The sequence below is a fragment of the Mobula birostris genome, chromosome 2, assembly GCF_030028105.1.
Source record: "Mobula birostris isolate sMobBir1 chromosome 2, sMobBir1.hap1, whole genome shotgun sequence".
In the NCBI taxonomy this organism is placed as follows: Eukaryota; Metazoa; Chordata; class Chondrichthyes; order Myliobatiformes; family Myliobatidae; genus Mobula; species Mobula birostris.
The window spans coordinates 122,037,491-122,059,307 of NC_092371.1; the positions used below are offsets into that span (position 1 = coordinate 122,037,491).

The window sequence follows — 21,817 nt, forward strand, 5'->3', positions numbered from 1 at the left end:
TGGTAAGCTTTTCCACACTTTATTTCCTACCATTCTATCAAAGCCCCCTGCTACAGAAAGGGCACACAGGGCGTTTATCTCGAAATCGAAGGACTCTAGTAAACCAAGATCTGTTCTGGTTTGCTTTCATCACTTTAAATTAAAGATCAAATAAAACAACAGGCAAGAAAACAGAGAGTTTTTAGATTTATGGAATCTGAGCTCCGCTTCTATGAAGATTATCCAAGAGAGATAATGGAACAAAGATCAAAATTTGCCCTGGTAATGAAACAAGCATATGATAAGAATCTTTTCCCGTCTCTGAGGTATCCCGACAAAACTTAAAATATTTCCTCCTAATTCTCCTCCTCGTACTTTTTTTGATCCAAAAGCTGCACTGGATTTAGTTCAGGCTTTGCCTGCCGCTGTCACTGACACCAATGTTGAATGATCCATCTGAAAGGATGTTTGGCTATTTCTATATTATTCGCATTTTGGAAAGAAGATTTATGAAGGTCATTTGTATATTTCATCGACAGTCTAATTAAAGAACACGAAGACTTGTTTTTTATTGCATATTATTGGTTTTCCTTTGGAAAGATTTACGCTTCTAGTGTCTGCTCAAATGATCTCTTGACATTTTATGACCGAGGGAAGAAGATAAGGCGATTTGTTCCTTTAACTTAATACTTCGTAGCTAATTGGTAGGTTTTCCTACTAATAGGGCTTTTTATATATTTTTCTGTTCTATCATAGCATTTTATAACTGAATTTAAAGCTTTTTTAGGGAATTAATATTAAACTTAAACATGGCGCTGGTTTTTCTCTCTAAGAGATAATATTATTTTGGTTCTTTCTTGTTTATCAGTTGATGGAATGTAAATACCTTTTTTTTCTGAGACTTTATTGTCTTTCTCACAAGGTCACTCTACTTTTTTACTAACTGGGGGGAGGGAAAGAAAACATAGACAGAACGGTCAGCAGCTTTGAACTCTATCGTAGATCGCTTGCCTTTTTCGGGTTTCCGGGTGTGGGTGGGTGGGTTTAGAGTTAGTTTTTTCCCATTGGGTGGTTCCAGAGCATGCGTGTTTTCTATTTGGTTGTATTCTTCATCGCCGCCATCTTTGATCATCCTGCATTGGTATGTGCTTTGTGCATGTATAAAGTAGAATGAAATTATAGTATGCTGTTCAAACAGATTAATATAATAAGTTGGAATGTACGTGGTGGGAATCATCCTATTAAACGAAAGAAGACTTTTAAAATTATTAACTGATTCCAACCTGATATAATTTTTGCTCAAGAGACACATATCAGGGCGGGAGATCAAAATAGATTTTTTAGATGGTGGAATGGTTTGCAATTCCAATGCACTTCTCAGAGTAAAACAAAAGGCGTGTCTATTTTCATTAAACCGAATATATTTATTCAAGAGGATATTGAATCAGATTCTAATGGTAGATTTTTAATTGTTAAAGGAACAATCTGTAATAGAAAAGTTGTTTTGGTTAATTTGTATGGTCCTAACTTAGATGATCCTTCTTTTTTTAAAAAGGTATTCGCTTTACTGCCTAACTTAAATGAATATATGCTCATAATGGGTGGGGATTATAATTGTTGTTTAAATCCTAGGATTGATAACAGCTCAACCAATCAGCGACTTCCAAATCGATCTGCGTCATTTATTAATTCCTTTTTGATTGATTTTGGGTTGATTGATTTGTGGAGGTATCTTCATCCCAATGATAGAGAATATTCTTTCTTCTCACATGTTCATAAAAAATATTCGAGGGTCGATTATATTATAATTGATCCCCGCTTCTTGCCTAGTGTTAAAACCTGCGAATATGACACTATTGCTATATCTGATCATGTGCCTCTGAGTTTGTCTTTTGAATTTGATGATGTCACTCTTGCCTGCCCACCTTGGCGCATGTCTCAGACATTACTGCAAAACTCTGACTTTGTCACTTTCATTGAAACCCAGATAAAGGAATTTTTTCTTTTTAATGATATAGGGGGTATGTCTAAATTAGTTATATGGGATACATTTAAAGCATTTTTACGCGGTCAGATTATTTCTTATTCAGCTAAACTTAAAAAACAAACTAAAGCAGAATTAGATAGAATTTCAAAACAAATTAAAGATTTAGATAATATTTATGCAATTTCCCCCAATACTGATTTATTTAAACAAAGGGTGGAACTTCAATCACAATATAACCTGTTATTAACTCATCCCATTGAAGGTTATTTGCTTAAGTTAAAGAGCCAATTTTATATGTCTGGAGATAAAAATAATAAACTGCTCGTATCGCAATTAAAACTGGCTGCAGCCAAAAGGCAAATCATGAAAATTCGTAGGAAAGATGGTACTTTAGCTCAGGAATATGAGGAAATTAATAAGATTTTTCAAGACTTTTATGCTGAGCTATATAAATCTCAATGTCCGTTAGGTTCCTCTGAAATGAATGCTTTCTTACGAAAGATTGTTTTTCCTAAAATCTCAGCTGAGGATCAAAAGATTCTCGATGCTCAAATTACTGAAGCCGAAATTCATAAAGCTATTTTTTCAATGCAATCTGGTAAGTCCCCAGGACTTGATGGCTATCCCGTAGAATTTTATAAAAAATTTGGAAATTTGCTCTCTCCGTATATGTTGGAAATGTTTAAGGATTCTTTTGTGAAAGGTGACTTACCCTCTACTTTTTATGAGGCCTCTATTTCTTCAATTCTTAAAAAAGATAAAGATCCTACTGACTGTGCTTCACATAGACCTATTTCATTACTGAATGTTGATGCTAAGATTTTGTCAAAGATAATGGCGAATCGGTTGGAGAATATTTTGGGTAAAATTATTTGTAAAGATCAGACAGGCTTTATAAAGGGTCGTTATTCCTTTTCAAATGTTTGGAGACTACTTAATATTATATATTCATCCTCTTCTAAAGCTCCACAACGTGTTGTATCTTTGGATGCTGAAAGAGCGTTCCACTGAGTCGAATGGAAATATTTATTCAATGTTTTAGAGAAATTTGGCTTTGGTGTTAATTTTAATAATGGGATTAAAATGTGTGACGAGAATACACATAGATAAGATGTTAGCTGTCCTGTGTGATCAGCAGTTGGTCTGCCACCTGTCCTCAGGGGGGAAGGAGAGATAAGGAACAATGAAGCAGCATGTGGAGATGTTAATGAAGGAGCCATCAGTCTGGGTATTGCCAAGATCGGTTCCCCCTTTGAACCCTGAACTGTTTGAAGTGATGGACGGGCGATACCCCAGCAGGGGGATAAAAAGGGACAGGTTCGCTAAGGCAGGACACACACGACACCCGAGGTAACGAGACCCTGGAAGCGGTGTGCCTCTCACGAGTCGGTGGGAAGTACCGGACAACGCACAGGGTGGAAAGGTACGATCAGCGGGAACCCGGTGTGTGTCCGCCCTTGCTTGGGTGCCGAGTTCACTGCAGAGGATCGACCGCATCTGGAGGAGGGGTCACAGTCGGTGACCTCAGGTGACATCACCAAGGACCTGCCCAAAAGCTGCTTGTGAGCCATATCGCCGGTCCGTGAGTGGAAGCCGTGTCTGAACGATCAGTCGTTCCCGTTCTCTCTCTCTCTCCCCCCACGTTGTCCATCGCCATGGCAACGATTACTGCGAACTGCACTACTAAATTGGACTGAACTTTGTGTCACTTTGAAATTGGTCATTTATCCCTAGACAACGATAGAGCTTGATTGATGCTGTTATCTTAATTCTGTGCACATGTGTGGTTATCATTGCTGAACTGTTGCATTTATTATCCTTTCAATTACTGTGTTGCTTGTTTCTTTAATAAAACATTCTTAGTTCTAGTAATCCAGACCCCAACTGAGTGATCCATTTCTGCTGGTTTGGCAACCCAGTTATGGGGCACGTAACAAATGATATATAAAGCCCCTATTGCTACTGTTGTTACTAACAATTGTAGGTCTCCTTTTTTTCAGCTTTCACGGTGAACAAGGCAAGGCTGTTCATTAAGCCTTTGTTGTTTAATTTAATATTAGGACCCCTTGCTATTGCTCTTCGTGAGGCTAAAAATATCCATATTTGTGAATGAGACCATGCATAAGGTCTCTCTTTATGCTGATGATTTATTGGTTTATATACCTAACCCTGACGAATCCATTCCTGCCTTGTTAAAATTATTTAATGAATTCGGAGGTTTTTCAGGATATAAAATTAATTTTAGTAAAAGTGAATTATTTCCTTTAAATGATTCTGTTTCTATATATGATAATACTCCTTTTAAAGTTTCAGCCTCTTTTAGATATTTAGGTATTGTAATTACTAAAAAATATAAGGATCTTTATAAAGCTAATTTTGTTCCCTTAGTAGACTCTATGAAGTAATTATTTAGTAGATGGAGTCCACTTACATTTTCACTTGTTGCTCGTATTCATATAGTTAAAATGATGATTCTACCAAAATTTTTATATTTATTTCAGAATATTCCTGTTTTTTTGACTAGGAAGTTTTTTGATCGGATTGATCCTATTATTTTATCTTTTATTTGGAATAATAAAAGACCAAGAATTAGTAAATGTCATTTACAAAAATTGAAAAAGGATGGAGGCCTTGCTTTGCCTAATTTTAGAATGTATTATTGGGCTGTTAATCTGCGATATATGTCTTTTTCGTTATACTGGGTTGATAAGACTGACTGGCCAATTTGGGTAGATCTGGAACTAAACGTTGTAAAACAGTTTTATTTAACTTCGTTATTGGGGGCTCCTTTACCTATGCAATTAGGTAAAGATGTTAATTTAAACTTATATCCTGTGATTAAGTATTCTTTACAAATTTGGCTCCAGTTCCGCAATTCTTTTAATCTTACAAAATTTAAACTTTGTAGTTTAATTTACCGAAATTACTTTTTTAAGCCTTCTTTGAGTGATCCAATTTTTCTACTTTGGGAAAATAAAGGTATTAATTCTTTTTTGGATTTATTTAAAGAAGATAGATTGATGTCCTTTGAACAATTAACTGATAGATATTCTCTTTCATATTCACACTTTTTACAATACCTTCAAGTTAGACATTTTTTACAAAAATATTTAAGTAATTTCCCTTACATATTGGAGGCTGACCTGTTAGATCCTATTATGAGTATGAATCCTTTGATTACGGGTTCTATTGGAAGAATTTGTAATATATTATTACAATGGAATAAGCGTCCTTTGTCTAAGATTAAACAGGATTGGGAAAAGGAACTTAATTTGACCTTTATGACAGAGGATTGGATGCGGATATTGAAGTTGGTTAACTCTTCTTCAATTTGTGCTAGCCATTCATTGATTCAATTTAAAATTGTACATGGTTATCATTTGACAAAGGAGAGACTTTCTAAAATCTTTCCTAATGTTGATAGTCATTGTGATAGATGTAAGACTGAGATAGCTACACTGACACATACGTTTTGGTGTTGTTCTATATTGGAACAGTTCCGGAAGTCGGTTTTCTCAACAATTTCTAAAGCACTTAAAATTAATTTACAACCTAATAAATTGACTGTGCTTTTTGGAATAGTTCCTCAAAATATTCCTGGTATTTCTGTGTCTGATCAACATGTTATTGTATTTGTTACATTGATAGCTAGGAGGGCCATTTTATTGAAGTGGAAGGATACATCAGCTCCCATTTTGTCACAATGGTTCTCTCAAGTGATGCTATGTCGTAGTTTGGAGAAAATTAGAAGTCGAACCTTTGAACCTTTATTTGATTTTGAGAAAAGACGGGGCTCATTTGCTCGCTATTATCATTTGAGTTAATTGATATAATTTTTCCACGATCTAATTGTAATTCTTTTATTATATTTTCTTTTCTTGCTGGTGGTTTGATGTTTATTCTTAGAAGCTTTTTGTATGACGCATGGCTCCGGGGTTGTACACCTAATGGGTTCTCTTTTTTTTCTCACTTTCCTGCTTAGTAGGTTTTTTTTGTTTCACAAAATTTTATTTTCAATCTTTAAGATGATGGGTTTTTTTGAGGCATTGTAAGTGTTGTTACTTCGATGTACTCATGTTATTTTTCCTATATATATATATTTATATATATATATACAATAAAAAGATTTGAAAAGAATGTTTCTGGTGAATCATCCACATCAGTGTGGGAAGATCAACTCCTCGAGCTTGCAAATGACGGTGAGCTGAAAAGTATGTTTGACATAACATCTTTGCTGGCATTGTGGATCAAAGTCAAGGCTGAATATCCTGAGATAGCCACGAAAGCACTGAAAACATTGCTTCCATTTCCAACACCATATCGCTGCAAAGCAGAGTTTTCTACAATGAATGCAATGAAAACTAAATAGCGGAATAGACTGGACATAAGGAACCCGCTTCAAGTAGCACTGTCTCCCATCACCCCTCAATGGGATCGTGTTGTTGCAGGAAAACAAGCCCAGGGCTTCCACTGATTCATCGATATTGGTGTGTTGCAAAGATTTTATATGTTCATACGAGGAAAATATGCGCTGTGTGTTTAATATCCAAACGTTACTTAAAACGTTATGATGCTATTGGCTTATAAGTGACTTATAATTCAGTGGTCCCCAACCTCCAGGCCGCGAAGAATACAGCGGTAGCCAGAATGCACCCAGCTCATCTTTAAGAAAAAAAGCCCAAATAAACAAGCTAATTAATTAGGTTGTTTATTTCAGCTTTTTTCTTAAAAATATGCTGGGTGCATTTTGGCCACTGCTGTCCCGCTGCATTCTTCGCGGCCCGGAGGTTTGGGACCACTGTTATAATTGATTTATCACTACATTCATGCCAGGAAAATATGCACTGTGTGTCTAATATTAAATTCGTTAGATAAATCCCTTTAGAAACGAAATTGAGTGTAATAGCTACTTATAAGCAACTTATAGTTGACTTATCACCTATATTCCAATCGTATTTGAGTCCCCCCCCACCCCCCCAGTCGGCCAGTCCTCAAGAATATTGTCAATATTAAACCGGTCCGCGGTGCAAAAAAGGTTGGGGACCTCTGGTCTAAGGGACCAATTTTATCCCTCACTATCCTTTTGCTATTAATATAACTGTAGAAACCCTTTGGATTTATTTTCACCTTACTTGCCAAAGCAACCTCATATCTTCTTTTAGCTTTTCTAATTTCTTTCTTTAGACTCTTTTTACATTCTTTATATTCCTTGAGCACCTTATTTACTCCATGCTGCCTATATTTATTGTAGATATTTCTACATTATTGAACACGGCGTAGCACATCACACAAACCAATCTTCCGTCCTTGGACTCACTTTACACCGCACTCTGTCGGAGCAGTGCTGCCAGGATATTCAAGGACACGACCCACCCAGCCAACACACTTTTCATCCTTCTTCCCTCTGCGAGAAAGCTCAGGAGCTTGAAGACTCGTACAGCCAGGTTTGGGAACAGCTTCTTTCCAACAGTGATAAGACTGCTGAACGGATCCTGACCCGGATCTGGGCCATACCTTCCAAATATCCGGACCTGCTTTTTGGTTTTTTTGCACTACCTTACTTTTCATTTTTCTATTTTCTATTTATGATTTATAATTTAAATTTTTAATATTTACTATCAATTTGTAATCCAGGGAGCGGGAAGTGCAGAATCAAATATCACTGTGATGATTGTACGTTCTAGTATCAATTGTTTGGCGACAATAAAGTATAAAGTATTATTTTATCTTTATCTACATTAACTTTACTTACATACAGGAGCTTCTCAAGTTACTGATGACCTTACTTATGGAAATCTAACATATGCAAATTCTACCATGCATTTTTAAAGCATTTTTCAAGACAATAATAATTATAATAATAAAATGGTTCATGTTATTTATTAATGACTGGATCCAATTTCTTCTCAGAATCTTATTCTTGAAATTTTTCACAATTAGTTCATTATTGCTTTCTCATTTTCATTGTAATCTCCATTGATATGTTAGTTCTCTGTCACCCTAGTATTTATTCGTTTAAACTACCCACTTAATGAGTAAATCGGTACCAGACCCGCAACAAGATATCCATCCAAAGTTAATTCTCTTGCAAGAAATAAACTTAATCTAACAACCAAATAATGTCTGAGATTGATCAAAAATTAAAACCAAAGCTATGGAAATTTATCTGAAGATGGCCCTTGTAGCAATTATAAACAAAGCCATTTATTGCTCTGAGAATGGAGGAGACTTTCACCTTGAGAAGGTACGTTGGGATATTGCTGAAATCCACTGGCAGTTTCAAAAGGAAGCGGGCAGAGAATTCACCTGTCTGTAAAATTGACACAAACAATTATTATTATTATACATAGAACTGAATCTCTATTCATACACTATGAAAGAAGAACTGTGAAATCTTTATGGAATAGATCATGTTTGTGTTCTACACATTCAATGGATAGCATTTCATGTAAATCTGGAGACGACTTCTATTCCTGACATTGGGAAAATTTGAATGGATGAAAAGTATTTCACATCTTTTCACTGATCTTATTAGTATGTTAGGAAATCTATTGTATTTCCAGAACAAAATCATTTTGGGAAAATCATTATTCTTCAAATTTTCAACTGTTTTTGCATATTCAATACTAGCAAGGATAGTTATACACTAAAGGTGTTACAGTAGAACTGAATGGGAAGTATTCAACACCCACACAGACATTTTTTTTCTTATTCTCCAGTTTCCACCAGTTAACCAACTACACTTCTTGTGTTTCACAATATAACAGAATGGGGTGCATATATAGCATTCAAACTGTGGTTAGAAGGCATAAAGTAAAACCACTAGTCATTTCAACACAGTCATGTGAATTAACTAGGAGAACTTGCACATCTCAGCTGCACTTAGTGATTCAAATTGTAGTAGAATGGAGTGAATATTCTAACACAGAATTGAAAATAAAACCCTAGAGATATTGGAAATTTACAATAAAAACAGGAAAAGCTAGAAAAACTTGTCAAGCCAGGCAGCATCTATAGAAAGGGACACAGAGTTAGTGCTTCAGGTTAAAAACTTAAAAGGTATGTATTTGAGGGATGAATTTCTATATAAGCAGGTAAACTTTCTGATGCTGTATTCCAATATTAATCAGGCTTTCTGGAGGTCTTAGTAACCGTCGCAAACTTTCTGTTTTTGCTTAACCCATTCTTTTTTCTCCTTGATATGCAGGGATCTAGAAGTGCAATTTAACCTTCCTCCATTGTAACCAACACCTGCTAATTTGGTTTACTCTATTTCTATGAATGCCTCTTGCTGTGGTGCCAGATTTCCTCAGAGGCAGCTGTTTCCAATAGATTTTTTCCAAATCATCTGTCAAGCCAGAAAAATTAAACTTTAATTTAGAAGTTTCACTCCTTGTCTATTTTTACCTTTTTCCTAATTGCAGCCAATTTTAATTCAAATATGGTTACTACCTCCAAAACCCTGATCTTTAGATACCTTCTTTCACCTACTCATATTTATTCCCTAAAATTGACCATTGCTGCCCTCTCCCTTGTTGAGATTAAGGTTCTCTTCAAGAGAGTTCACATTATCAATTAATTTAGTACAATATTCTGCGGAATCACTCTCAGCAAACATGTCTACATTACAATGTAAATGCTGATGACACCCAACCTTGAGCAGCCGTAGCTCCAGGCAGAATCTATTGTTTTGAAATATTGAAATGTCAGTGTAGTTTTAATATCAGAAAGATTATATCCACCCATAGCAAGGCAGTGGGCTAATCTACTCCTCATCTTTTTTTTCCTCCAGTTCTGCCAAAGGTTCCCGGTCTGAAATATCGATTGTACTTTTTTCCATAGATGCTGCCTCGCCTGCTGAGTTCCTCCAGCATTTTGTGTGTGTTGCTTGGATTTTCAGTTTCTGCAGATTTTTTCTTGTTTGTAATTTCTATTGGGCATGATTTTAAAAATTATGGTCTGTCTTGGGATATGATGCAGCAACTATTTCTCATTATAAAATAATTACAAGTTTAACAAAAACAGAAAGTGATTCAATAGCTTTCAGTCCATAGAGTATCTGTAGAGGCAGAAATCAAGTTAACATTTCAGATTGGTTACCCTTCATTGTTACAAGTTCATACTTACTTTCAACAGATGTATGTTCTAACATATTTTTTAAGATTAGATAACACACAAAACTGTATATATTCACTTTGTTTGCTGTAGTCTCATAGACCACAGACTTCACAGAAACCAGTAGTAAAATGGAATCAGTAGTGGCTGGATGGGAGACGCCAGAGAGTAGTGGTGGATAACCGTTTGTCAGATTGGAGGCCGGTGACTAGTGGTGTGCCTCAGGGATCTGTACTGAGTCCAATGTTATTTGTCAAATACATTAATGATCTGGATGGTGTGGTGGTAAATTGGATTAGTAAGTATGCAGATGGTACTAAGATAGGTGCAGTTGTGGATAATGAAGTAGGTTTTCAAAGCTTGCAGAGAGACTTAGGCCAGTTGGAAGAGTGGGCTGAAAGATGGCAGATGGAGTTTAATGCTGATAAGTGTGAGGTGCTACATTTTGGAAGGACTAATCAAAATAGGACATACATGGTAAATGGCAGGGCATTGAAGAATGCAGAAGAACAGAGGGATCTAGGAATAATGGTGCATAGTTCCCTGAAGGTGGAATCTCATGTGGATAGGGTGGTGAAGAAAGCTTTTGGTAAGCTGGCCTTTATTAATCAGAGCATTGAGAAAGGTTGAACAAGTTGGGTCTTTATTCTTTGGCGCGTAGAAGGTTGAGGGGAGACTTGATAGAGGTATTTAAAATTATGAGGGGGATAGATAAAGTTGACATGGATAGGTTTTTTCCATTTAGAGTGGGAGAGATTCAAACAAGAGGACATAAGTTGAGAGTTAAAGGGTAAAGTTTAGGGGTAACATGAGGGGCAACTTCTTTACTCAGATAGGGGTAGCTGTGTGGAACGAGCTTCCAGCAGAAGTGGTTGAGGCAGGTTCGATGTTGTCACTTAAAGTTACATTGGATAGCTATATGGACAGGAAAGGAATGGAGGGTTATGGGCTGAGTGCAGGTTGGTGGGACTAGGTGAGAGTAAGAGTTCGGCACGGACTACAAGGGCCGAGATGGCCTGTTTCCGTGCTGTAATTATTATATGGTTATATGGGGTCTGATCAACCCTGGCTGGGTTGCCAGGGCGAGGGTATATGATGTTGGAAGACCCGAAACACCTGATGACCCCAGGTTACATCACTGATGATGTGTCCCAGCGCATCTGCAGGATGTATTTCAGAATCACAATAAAAGATTAAACTATTATAGTTTATTTGTGTACATAAAACTAATCCGTGATCTCTATAAATATTATTTCACTACAAGTTTCAGCATAGGTATAGGGCCTTGTACAGTAAGCTCATGATGTTAGAAAATCCACACCTTCACTGACGGTAACTAAACAACTATAACACTTTAGAACAATTTGTCACTTTCTAATAACCAAACTTGATTTTTTGTGCTAGATTCAATTGCAGTTAATGTGTAAATCCAGCAAGTTATTAAGGGATTTTTTTAATAGTTAATTTCAATTTTTGTGTTTTTATTGTTTGGTTTCTACAGTTTGTATATCCATTTTCTATTATCATGTATTTTTCGTAATCATTCTTTGGATCCACAGGTCAGATCTACAAAAGTCCAGGCTAACATTTAGCACTTGACAACAAATAGAACAGACTATAAGATCATTTATTTTATAACTCTTTTTAGATGTTGCCATTATCATAACAATTCCAGTGCATCAAAAGCATTTGTTGTGAAGCACTTTCGGTCACCCTTAAAGATGTGGAAAGTGTTATTGAAATCTTCAACTTTTAGAACATACGTACATCCTTAATATGCAATATTAATGTATATTAACTCTGCTTTAAAAATTAAAGATTGAGGCAGTCTCACTCAGTTTGGAATGTGCACAGAGGATTAACTGTCCAATCATCATCTTTCCTTAGCCACTCACTATTATCTGATATATCATTTTATCTCTATCTTTCATCCATCTCAGAGCAAACATCTTGTTTCATTTATTTTGTGGTTCTATACTTCTTTAAAATCTGTTACATCTGTAACATTTTACAGTTACAATGAAAAGATAATTAGAAATATAAACACTTTTCCTTGCCAGACCTTAACCCAGCCTATTGAAGATTTCTAGTGTTTTTTGCCTACACTCTTAAAAATGTAAAATCTAACATAAACATGGCATAGCTGGTATAGTAAATGCACAAAGGTGCAGCAAGATTGGGACTTTTAAGCTGCCTTATTATGGTGGAAGAAAGGTCATGTCAAATTATGTTCAAATAGAGACTTACTTATTGGTACAAACTAATTCCATTGTCAACGTGCAACTTGTTCAGCAAATTTACATGATTAAGAAAAACATACGTATTGAAGTACCAGAACTTGCCAATTGATTTATGCCATTCCACTCTTTGCTTGCCCTTTCTAAGCTTGCCTTTTTTTAAAATAACTTGCTGGATTTACACATTAACTGCCAATTGAATGTAATACAAAAATCAAGTTTGGTAATTGGAGAGAAAGAACTTGTTCAAAAATTGTGATAGTTGTAAGACTATGCCAGTTTCTCCAGTTCAGAATGAAAACAATTAGTATTCAGTCTTTCTCCTGAAAAATCAATTAGAATCATTGAGTAGTAATAGACTAATACAGCATGGAAACTGTCCCTTTGGCTTCACTCATCTATGCTAACCATTTGCTTGCATTTGGCCCATATTCCTCTAAACACTTTCTGTCCATATGCCTATCCAAGCATCTTTTTAATGGTGTTATTAAACAGAATATACTATTTCTATAACAGAATATAAATCTGTCAATTTTAAGTATTCTCGTCCTTAAACTAAGAAATGCTCAGAAACAGATGTTGGTAATGTTGATCAACACAAAAAACGCTGGAGGAACTTAGCAGGTCAGGCAACTTCTCTTTCTCTCTCTCTCTCCCCATTTTTTTTACTGCAATTTACAGCAGCTCTCACTTATACACTTCTTCTGAGACTTTTACTTCTATATGAATCTTTAAATCTCATGCATGAGGGAGAAATTATCTTTGACTCTGTTATTTATTAAGGTCCCAGATGATTCTAGTCCCAATCACATTATAAGCAACATGCATTCTACTTTATATTGAGCAAGCAGGTACCCAAAGAAGTTAAAAAAATGGAGTACGTTGCATGATGTTATACTCCAGCAATATTAAGTACAGTCGGCCCTCCTTATCCGCGAGTTCCACATGCGCGAAATCAACCAACCGCGAATTGAGAAAACCCAGAAGTGCTCTTCCAGCACTTGTTGTTCGAACATGTATAGACTTTTTTTTCTTGTCATTATTCCCTAAACAATACAGTGTAACAACTATTTTACATGGCATTTACATTGTACTAGGTATTATAAGTAATCTAGAGATGATTTAAAGTATACGGGAGGATGTGCGTAGGTTATCGTGGATCAGGAGCAAAAAAAACCAGAAGTTCTCTTACTAAGCAAGTTGGAACAGGTACATCCGGTATTATTTAGAGTCAGTTAGTCAAACGCTTGTCTCAGTATATAGTATATATTTTACCTTTCTATGCATATAAAACACTTAAGAAACGTATGTTTCAGCACCGGGCTCGGGAACGGAAATTCCCGAGTTCGATCCGGTGACAGACCGCTCCCCAGCGCTCTCCATCCCTGTCGGGTTGAGGTGGAGGATCAAAAACCCAAACCCAATAAGTAAACCACTGCGTTGCTTAGTAATAATTGTAGCTTTAATCAGGGCAGGGCTTTTCTCACTTTATCCTTTAAAATTGTTCCGATCGTTGACCGACTGTAGCCTAACGCTTTTCCAATGACCGATGGTGTTTCACCTCTTTCTGATCACTTTATTATTTCCACTTCATTTTAAATTGCGATCATGATTATTTTCATGAACAGAAACACTGCGGATTCAGAGCTCCGCCATCAGGTCCTAATGTCCACCGCTCTGAGACAGGTTAAATAAGGTCAGGGGTTCCGTTGGGTCCTAAGGTCCACTGCATTAAGACAGGTTGAATAAGGGACTTGAGCATCCACGTTTTTTGGTATCCGCGGGGGGTCCCGGAACCAATCCCTCGCGGATAAGGAGGGCCGAATGTACAATCTTCAGTGTGGACTATACAAATTATTGGAAAGGCTTTGGCAAGGAGATGCTCAGGAATATTCATGCAAGTCTTCTCTTCTTCTGAAGCTATCATTAAAGATGTAATGAATTATTTCTATTACAATTACTATTATCAAAACAAATTTACCCAATTATTCTTTCTCCCTGCATAGATTTCCATATTGTCTCCGAATTCAGGTCCCTCTTGCAGTGCTGTGTATTCAAACATAAGACGTGAGCTCTCATGGAGTCGATCACACTGGTATTTGTGGTACTGCTGTACCAGTTCTTTAATAACAAGCAGAAGACAGTCTGGATTCTGGGAGTTCCAGCCATTCAGATGCTGCACATTGTAGAAAAGACAGACAAAAAAAACATTCGGGTTAGTGTCCTAGTGCTCTAGAACTTAACAAAAATTCACTTCACTTAAGCCACACAATCTTTTCATCCAGAGATTCTTTAATTTTACTTAGTATTTCAATTGCTGGCACGGCAGTTATGTTGCTCTATCCCTTTCATATACCTAGCATCAAATGTCAAATATTCACCCAGTTTCCAGATTATAATGTGTAATACAGAAGAATTATACAGATCAGTGACTTTTTCTGTGATATACCAACCCACATTTTGGGTATCACCATCTAGTCAAAGAACCCTGTATCCAAGATCAGCTGCATGTCTTTAGGAAACTATTCAGCCACTATCCTTTGAAACAGCCACCCAGTCTCTCATTCCCCCAGAAATCCCTTCCTTAGATTTCTTACCAACTTAATATCGAATTCCCTTGTGAAAGTTACCACGAAATGTGCTTCACCACATTCTTCTAAACAGACAAAATGTGGAATATACAGCTTTTCTGCTGGTCAAAGTTTTCAAGCATGTTTACAGCAAATTCAATGCACATTCATAATTAGTAAATTAATAGGGATTCTGTTCACAATTAAAACCTCTCATGATCAAATCAATAAAACCAACTAAGCAATCATCTGAATAAACAGAAAACAGAACATTAGTTGCTTAATTGGTTCTAAAGGAACTGTGGATATATGCACAGAAACAAATCACTGTATGATTTATTTATTTTATTTAGTGATAAAGTGTGTAGCAGGCCCTTACAGCCCTTCAAGCCACACTGTTTTTTGTGATTTATTTTGCGATTTTAGTACCAGTTATTGCAACAAACACTTACTTTAAGAGTTACTAATCTGAGCTATAAGGCAGGTTGGGAATTTATTCCTTGAATGTAAGAGACCAATTGCAAAGATGTATAAAATCATTGAGGGCATAGATCAGGTGAACACACATTCTTTTTTCTAGGGAAGGAGGAAACCAAAATCTAGAGGGTTTGGTTTAAGATCAGAGGGGTAAGATTTAAAAGGGATCTCGGGGCAACTTATTCGCATGCATTCATGGAAAGTGCTGCCAGACAAATTAGTTGAGGGAAGTACTATATTTAAAAGACATTTGGAGTAAGAACGTAGATAGAAGGGGTTGAGAAGGACGTGGGGAAAATGTGGGCACTATGGTCAGCAAGGACAAGATGAGCCAAAGGTCTGCCTTCCATACTGTGCTACTCTATGACTCCAGCCTACAGAATGCCCACTGAGCTCCCTTCTCTGACTAACTTGCAAATTCACCTTCTTACAAATGCAAATTTCCATCAAGGAATGATGTGACAATCCTAAAAATTGAAGCAAAGAATAGGCTTTTTCCATTGAGAGTAGGGGAGATTCAAACAAGAGGACATGAGTTCAGAGTTAGGGGATAAAAGTTTAGGGGTAACATGAGGGGGAACTTCTTTACTCAGAGAGCGGTAGCTGTGTGGAATGAGCTTCCAGTAGAAGTGGTAGAGGTAAGTTCGACGTTGTTGTTTAAAGTAAAATTGGATAGCTATATGGACAGGAAAGGAATGGAGGGTTATGGGCTGAGTGCAGGTAATTGTTATATGGTTATATAATAGGAGTAGAAACAGGTTATATGGTTCCTTAAGCCTGCTGCCTTCAACTCCACATTCTGCCTTTTTAATATAAACCTCGAGTTCTAAAGAAAGCTAAAAGCGCAGGCTTGATTGCATTCAACAATTCTGCCTGTACAATCCTCTGAGGAAATTAAATCTCTTATTAGCATCTTAATGGGTGACCCCATATTTGAAATGATGCCGCTTAGTTTTAGATTTGCACACATTTTCACACATCACTCATCAATTTTTTGCATAATAATTTTAATGTACGTCTCTTTGCATCCACAATTTTCTTGGCCATCTTTGTACCTACACTTGGTTCCTTCATCTGTGGTTAATAAAAAATGTAAATAGTTGTGGCATCTGTATTAATCCCGATAGCATTCCACTAGCTGCAAAATGCCAAACTGAAAATGGTGTATTTATCTGAACTCTGTTTCTGGCAGCTAGCCAATCCTCTATTCATGTTAATTCTCAGATTTCCTTTCAACACAAGAGGTGGCCATTTGCCCTAGAATCCAAGTTGGCTCTCAGCATAATCCCGTCAATCCCATTTCTGCACTTACTTCCTTGTAACCTGCTTCTCTCACATGAACATCAAACAGTCTAGCATGGGGATAGGCCCTTCTGCCCACCGTGTCTGTGCCAACCATGATGCTGATCTAAACTAATTTCATCTGCCTGCACATAGTCCACATCCCTATATTCCTTGCCAGTTCAGATGTCTATCCAAATACCTCAACGTTGCTAACATATCTGCCCCTACCACCTTGTGGCAGTCAATTCCAGGCACCTATAACTCAGTGTAAACATTTTGCTCTGCACATCTCCTTTAAACATTCTCCCATGCCCTCCAATATCTATACAAAATCTCTCACAATTTTAAAAACTTCTATTTGGTTGCCCACAGCTTCCATAGAAAGTAGGTTTGTCCAACCTCTCCTTGTGGCTAATACAGTCTAATCTCAGCAACATCCCAGTGAACCACTTCTGTACTCTCATTGAGAGCCTCTACATTCTTTCTCAAGTCTGGGGACCAGAACTTTAGCCAATACGTCAAACATGGCCTTACCATGTTTTATACAGCTGCAACATGAACATTAACTATTTCTCAATTCTTCCAAAACTCACCCACAAGCTATACTAGTCAATAAGCTGTAAGATATCTTTGGATGTCGGGGGGAAACTCATACGGTCACAGGGAGAATGTGCCAGTTCACCTAGAATCAAACTCTGGTCCCTGAAGCAGTTTGACTACAGCACTACATGTCATTGAGGATAATAAATTACCTCCAATGCTATTACCTTTTATGTAACACCTTATCAAATGCATACGGGAAATTCAAAAATATCACACCTACTGGTTCCTCTTTATCTGTCCTACTCATTATGTCCTCATAGAAGTTTAACAAATTATATAATACAATTCAGTAATAGAATAAAATCATGTAAATTCACATCATTTATGCATTATAACCACAGTAATCAAATGAAAAGCTACTCAGCCTAATATGACCTTCAAGCTTTAAGTCTGCAGGTTGCAGATGTTCAAGCACTCATCCAAATATCTTTTTAAGTTCAAGATTATTTAAGTGCACAAGTACTGACTAATTATACTCTGTATCTGGTGTAGCACAAAAAAAAAGCACAATAAAATAAATAATACAATAATTAAAAACACAATAAATAAGATAGCTTACGTAATACACTTTGTAGATTGATTGTGTGTCAATAAAGTGACGTTAGGCACAGAAAATAGCTGTACTTAAGGTGACTGACAGGAAATGATAAATTAGTGGTGGTGGGGGTTGTGGAAATGAGAGCTTGTGGCTGGAGTGTTGATCAGCCTTACTGCTTGGGAGAAAGTAACTGTTTTGAAGTTGTTGGCTGAATCAAAGGTGGTAACAAATCAGCATACAGGAGGGAGATTGAACAACAACGACCTTTTACTCAGTATCAGCAAGACCAATGAGCTGAGTTTTGACTTCAGGAGGAGGGAAAACCAGAGATCCATGAGCCAGTTTATATCAGGGAATCAGAAGTGGAGAGGATTAGTAACTTCAAGTTCCTTGGTGTTATCATTTAGGAAGGACCTGCCCTGGGCTCAAGACAGAAGTGCAATTAAAGGAAAGCACAACAGTGCCCCTACTTCCTTAGAAGTCTGCGAAGATTCAGCATGACATCTAAAACTTTGACAAATGTTGAAAGATGTATGATGGAGAGTATATGGTTGCATCGCAGCCTGGTATGGAAACACCAATGCCCTTGAACGGAAAATCCTACAAGAAGCAGATATGACCTAGTCCATCACAGGTAACGCCTTTCCCACCTGTGAGCATATCTATACACATTTGCAGCTACATTCATTCGCCCATCACTGAAATGTTCCCACAACCTTGGCGCTCTTCATCTCATGTTCCTGATATTTATTGCTTATTCATTATTACTTCTTCTTTCTTTTTGTATTTACACAGTTTGTCGTCTTTTGCACACTAGTTATACATCCAGTTGGTATGGTCTTTCATTGATTCTACTATGGCTATTGTATTTATTAAATATGCCCACAATGGTTGTATATGGTGACATATATGTATTTTGATAATGAATTTACTTTGAACTTTGATTTACTTGTAACTTTGGTGGTACTGGCGTGGACGCTACGTAGCCTCCTCCCTGATGGGAGTGGGAGAAACAGTTTACGAGCAGGGTGGATGAGATCCTTCATGATGGTCCTTTTCCCGCACCTTTCTGTACATATATCCTTAATGGCAGGTAGGCTGGTGCAGGGATGCATTGGGCAGTTTTGACTACCCATTGTAGAGCATTCCTGTCCACAACAGTGCAGTTTCCATACCATGCAGTGATGCAGCGTGTTAGAATACTCTACTGTGCATCCAAAGAAGGATGTGAGTATAGATGTGCATAATCCAGCTGCCTTCAGTCTCCTCAGAAAGTAGAGGTGTTGGTGAGCTATCTTGACTATGTAGGATATGTTCTGGGACCATGAGAGGTTGTACAAGATGTGAACTCCCAAGAGTTTGAAACTGCGGTGCCGCCAAGGAAAAGAGGGGTACGAGTGTTAATGTTTAAAAATGCTTGGTGAGGTTTCTGTGATTTTACTTAGTACTGATTCACACTTATCTTTCACATATCAAACACATGAAAAGCCAGGGGTTTTTATACCATTTGTGGGCAAATTTTAGGAATAACATTGCTCTAAAATTCCGGTTTTCCGGTCAAGATGGCGCCTGCGTACAACAGTCCTTCATTCATATCTTCTGGATACACCATGAAACTATATATTTCACTTATTTTGTGTCTTTTACATTTGTTTTTCATCTTGAACGTGATTCTGGAACTATTGGAGCCTGTGATTTACAGTTTGCAGATTGTTTGGGTGTTTCTCTGCAGTCTCTGAGGGAATTCTGGGAGGCAGAGGCAGCGTGTCGGAACCTTGCATTCAACTTCATTTCACAGATTAAAGCTTCAATTGTTTGTTGATTCAAACGACAAGGGAGATTGATTCGCTGGCTGCATGCCTTTTTATCGCTGGTGAGATCACCCCGTTATGAAGAGGGGAGGCATCCTTTTTTCCACTGGTGAGATCGCTCTGTGACTGAGAGGGGGAGACTGCCTTTTCACTTCTGGTGAGATCGCTCTGCTACAGAGAGGGAGAACATTGCCCAAGTTTTGTGTTTTGGATGTGGACCTGTACTGCAGACTTTTGTTTCAGTCTTATGGTTTTTTGTATCTGTGTTTTTTGCCTGATCTTTCTCGTTCTTTTGTGTGCGGGGGAAGGGGATTTGGGGGTCAATGTGCCTGTTCTGCTTTTGTCTTTTTTTTTGTGTGGAGAGGAGGGATTTGGGGATTTCTGATTGTGCTGCTGTTCTTTTCATTCTTGGTTTCGTAGCTATCTGGAGAAGAATTTCAGAATTGTATACTTTGATCATAAATGAACCTTTGAAGTCCAGAATACCATTCCTCATTATATGTACAATCTTCTTCAAGTGCAATACTTCAATTTCTTTCTAAGTAATATGAGCATTGCAAATAAAAATTAAGTATTTCCTGGCTCTGTTCAGTTTGTTGCTGCAACTTCAACTTGGATCAATACTAGAGACCATAAAAAAGCTTATTTGTATCCTTCATTCACACATATTCAAGTTGTTCACCATCTTGAAAGGGAAAAGACCTTCACAGTGAATGAGAGTTTCGAGATTCTTCTCTCAAGCTTGCCAATTGACCACTATATCAATAGTTAATTCCACAAAATGCATAGAAGCTCCAACCAGTATGGATTGCCACAACTGGTTGAGGCCACACACTACATGGTCCTACAAATCATTTGATTTTACTGACTACAACGAGATCACATATTAGTGTTTTGAGCTACCAGCATCTAAACTTAAGTTCTCTACTTTTAGCATTTTTATTTTCAATAAATTATCATTCTATGTTTTCATTCAGTCTTCCTTTCCCAATCTTAAAAAAAATTTAAATGATCTTGGCTGGAGCTGTAGTCTCCTTATTTGCTTAGCTGCGAGTGTTCAGACTTCATTCTGTGTGGTACATTAACCATCTGGGCACTGATATGTTGAGGTTCATAATTTCTGGGATCATGTCCCAATTGAAGGCTTCATTGTAAAATATAAATAAGGACTTGCCAAATACCGTCAATCACTAAAAGATCTTGGGAACAGATGTTCAGTCAGTGGTTACTCTTCCCTTTGACCAGTACCCAAGAACTGCCCAGACTGATGGAATAAACTTATGCCCTGCTTCAAATCTACAAAGCTCTTTGTTGCCTACCAGGTGACAGTAAGCTTCTCACAATTGGATTGCAATTGATGGATTGAAGGATGAATGTAGCAATGGGGAAAACACTTTACAGATTAGATGTTAAACAGAGCACTGGTAGTCCTCCTAGGTGAACACCAGGAATCACATTACACTCCATAAAGAAGATCATAGGGAGCTAATCAAAATCTCTGGCCAATATTTCTCGTTTGATTAATACCACTTGGGCACTTAACACATAGCTGCTTTTTAGTTTTTGCTTTACAAAGTGATAACTGCATTCCCCAATATTATAATATTAACTTTGTTTCTTAAATACTTTTACTATGAGATTTCGATGATAACACCAAGCAATAACTGTCCATTTACTGAGCTGCTGATACAGTCGCATTAACAACCCTCTTTTTTTTTAATATAATTTTTATTGAGTTTTCAAAAATACATGAAAAGATAGTATCTACCCTCCCCCCTCCCCTTAACCCTCCCCCCCCATATAAAGTCCTACCTAAAAAGAAAAAAAAGAGAAAAAAAGAGAGCCGCCTGGGTATTGGAAGGTTTCCACATGCTCCATGGAATTCAAAATAAAATTGGTATACTTATTCGTTACTTTCCCCAAGGGACCTAGATCTAATCGGAGCACTTAAATATGCCATCCTATCTTTTGTAAATAAGGGCACCAAATATTCAAAAATGTTACATATTTATCTCTTAAATTATAAGTAATTTATTTTTTGTGGTGTAATATATAATTGGTGTAAAAAGTTATATTATACTAATCTAAGTCGAACATTTATTGTGTTTGTCATACTGTCAAGGCACAGTCTTGACCAATTTGTTTCATCAATATTAATATTCAGATCTGTTTCCCATTCTTGTTTTGACTTAAAAATTGCTACTCCCCACTACAAC

General features: G+C 37.0%; 1 protein-coding gene across 1 annotated transcript in view; it reads right to left on the reverse strand.

Annotated features, from left to right (window-relative positions):
- babam2 (BRISC and BRCA1 A complex member 2) overlaps window positions 1-21,817 on the reverse strand; it is a 226,559-nt gene that overhangs the window by 127,345 nt on the left and 77,397 nt on the right. The window contains exons 5-6 of the mRNA XM_072247241.1: window positions 14,300-14,494; window positions 8,202-8,276 (exon numbers count right to left, since the gene is read on the reverse strand). Coding sequence (XP_072103342.1) covers window positions 8,202-8,276; window positions 14,300-14,494 — 270 coding nt within the window. The remainder of the gene's footprint in view (window positions 1-8,201; window positions 8,277-14,299; window positions 14,495-21,817) is intronic.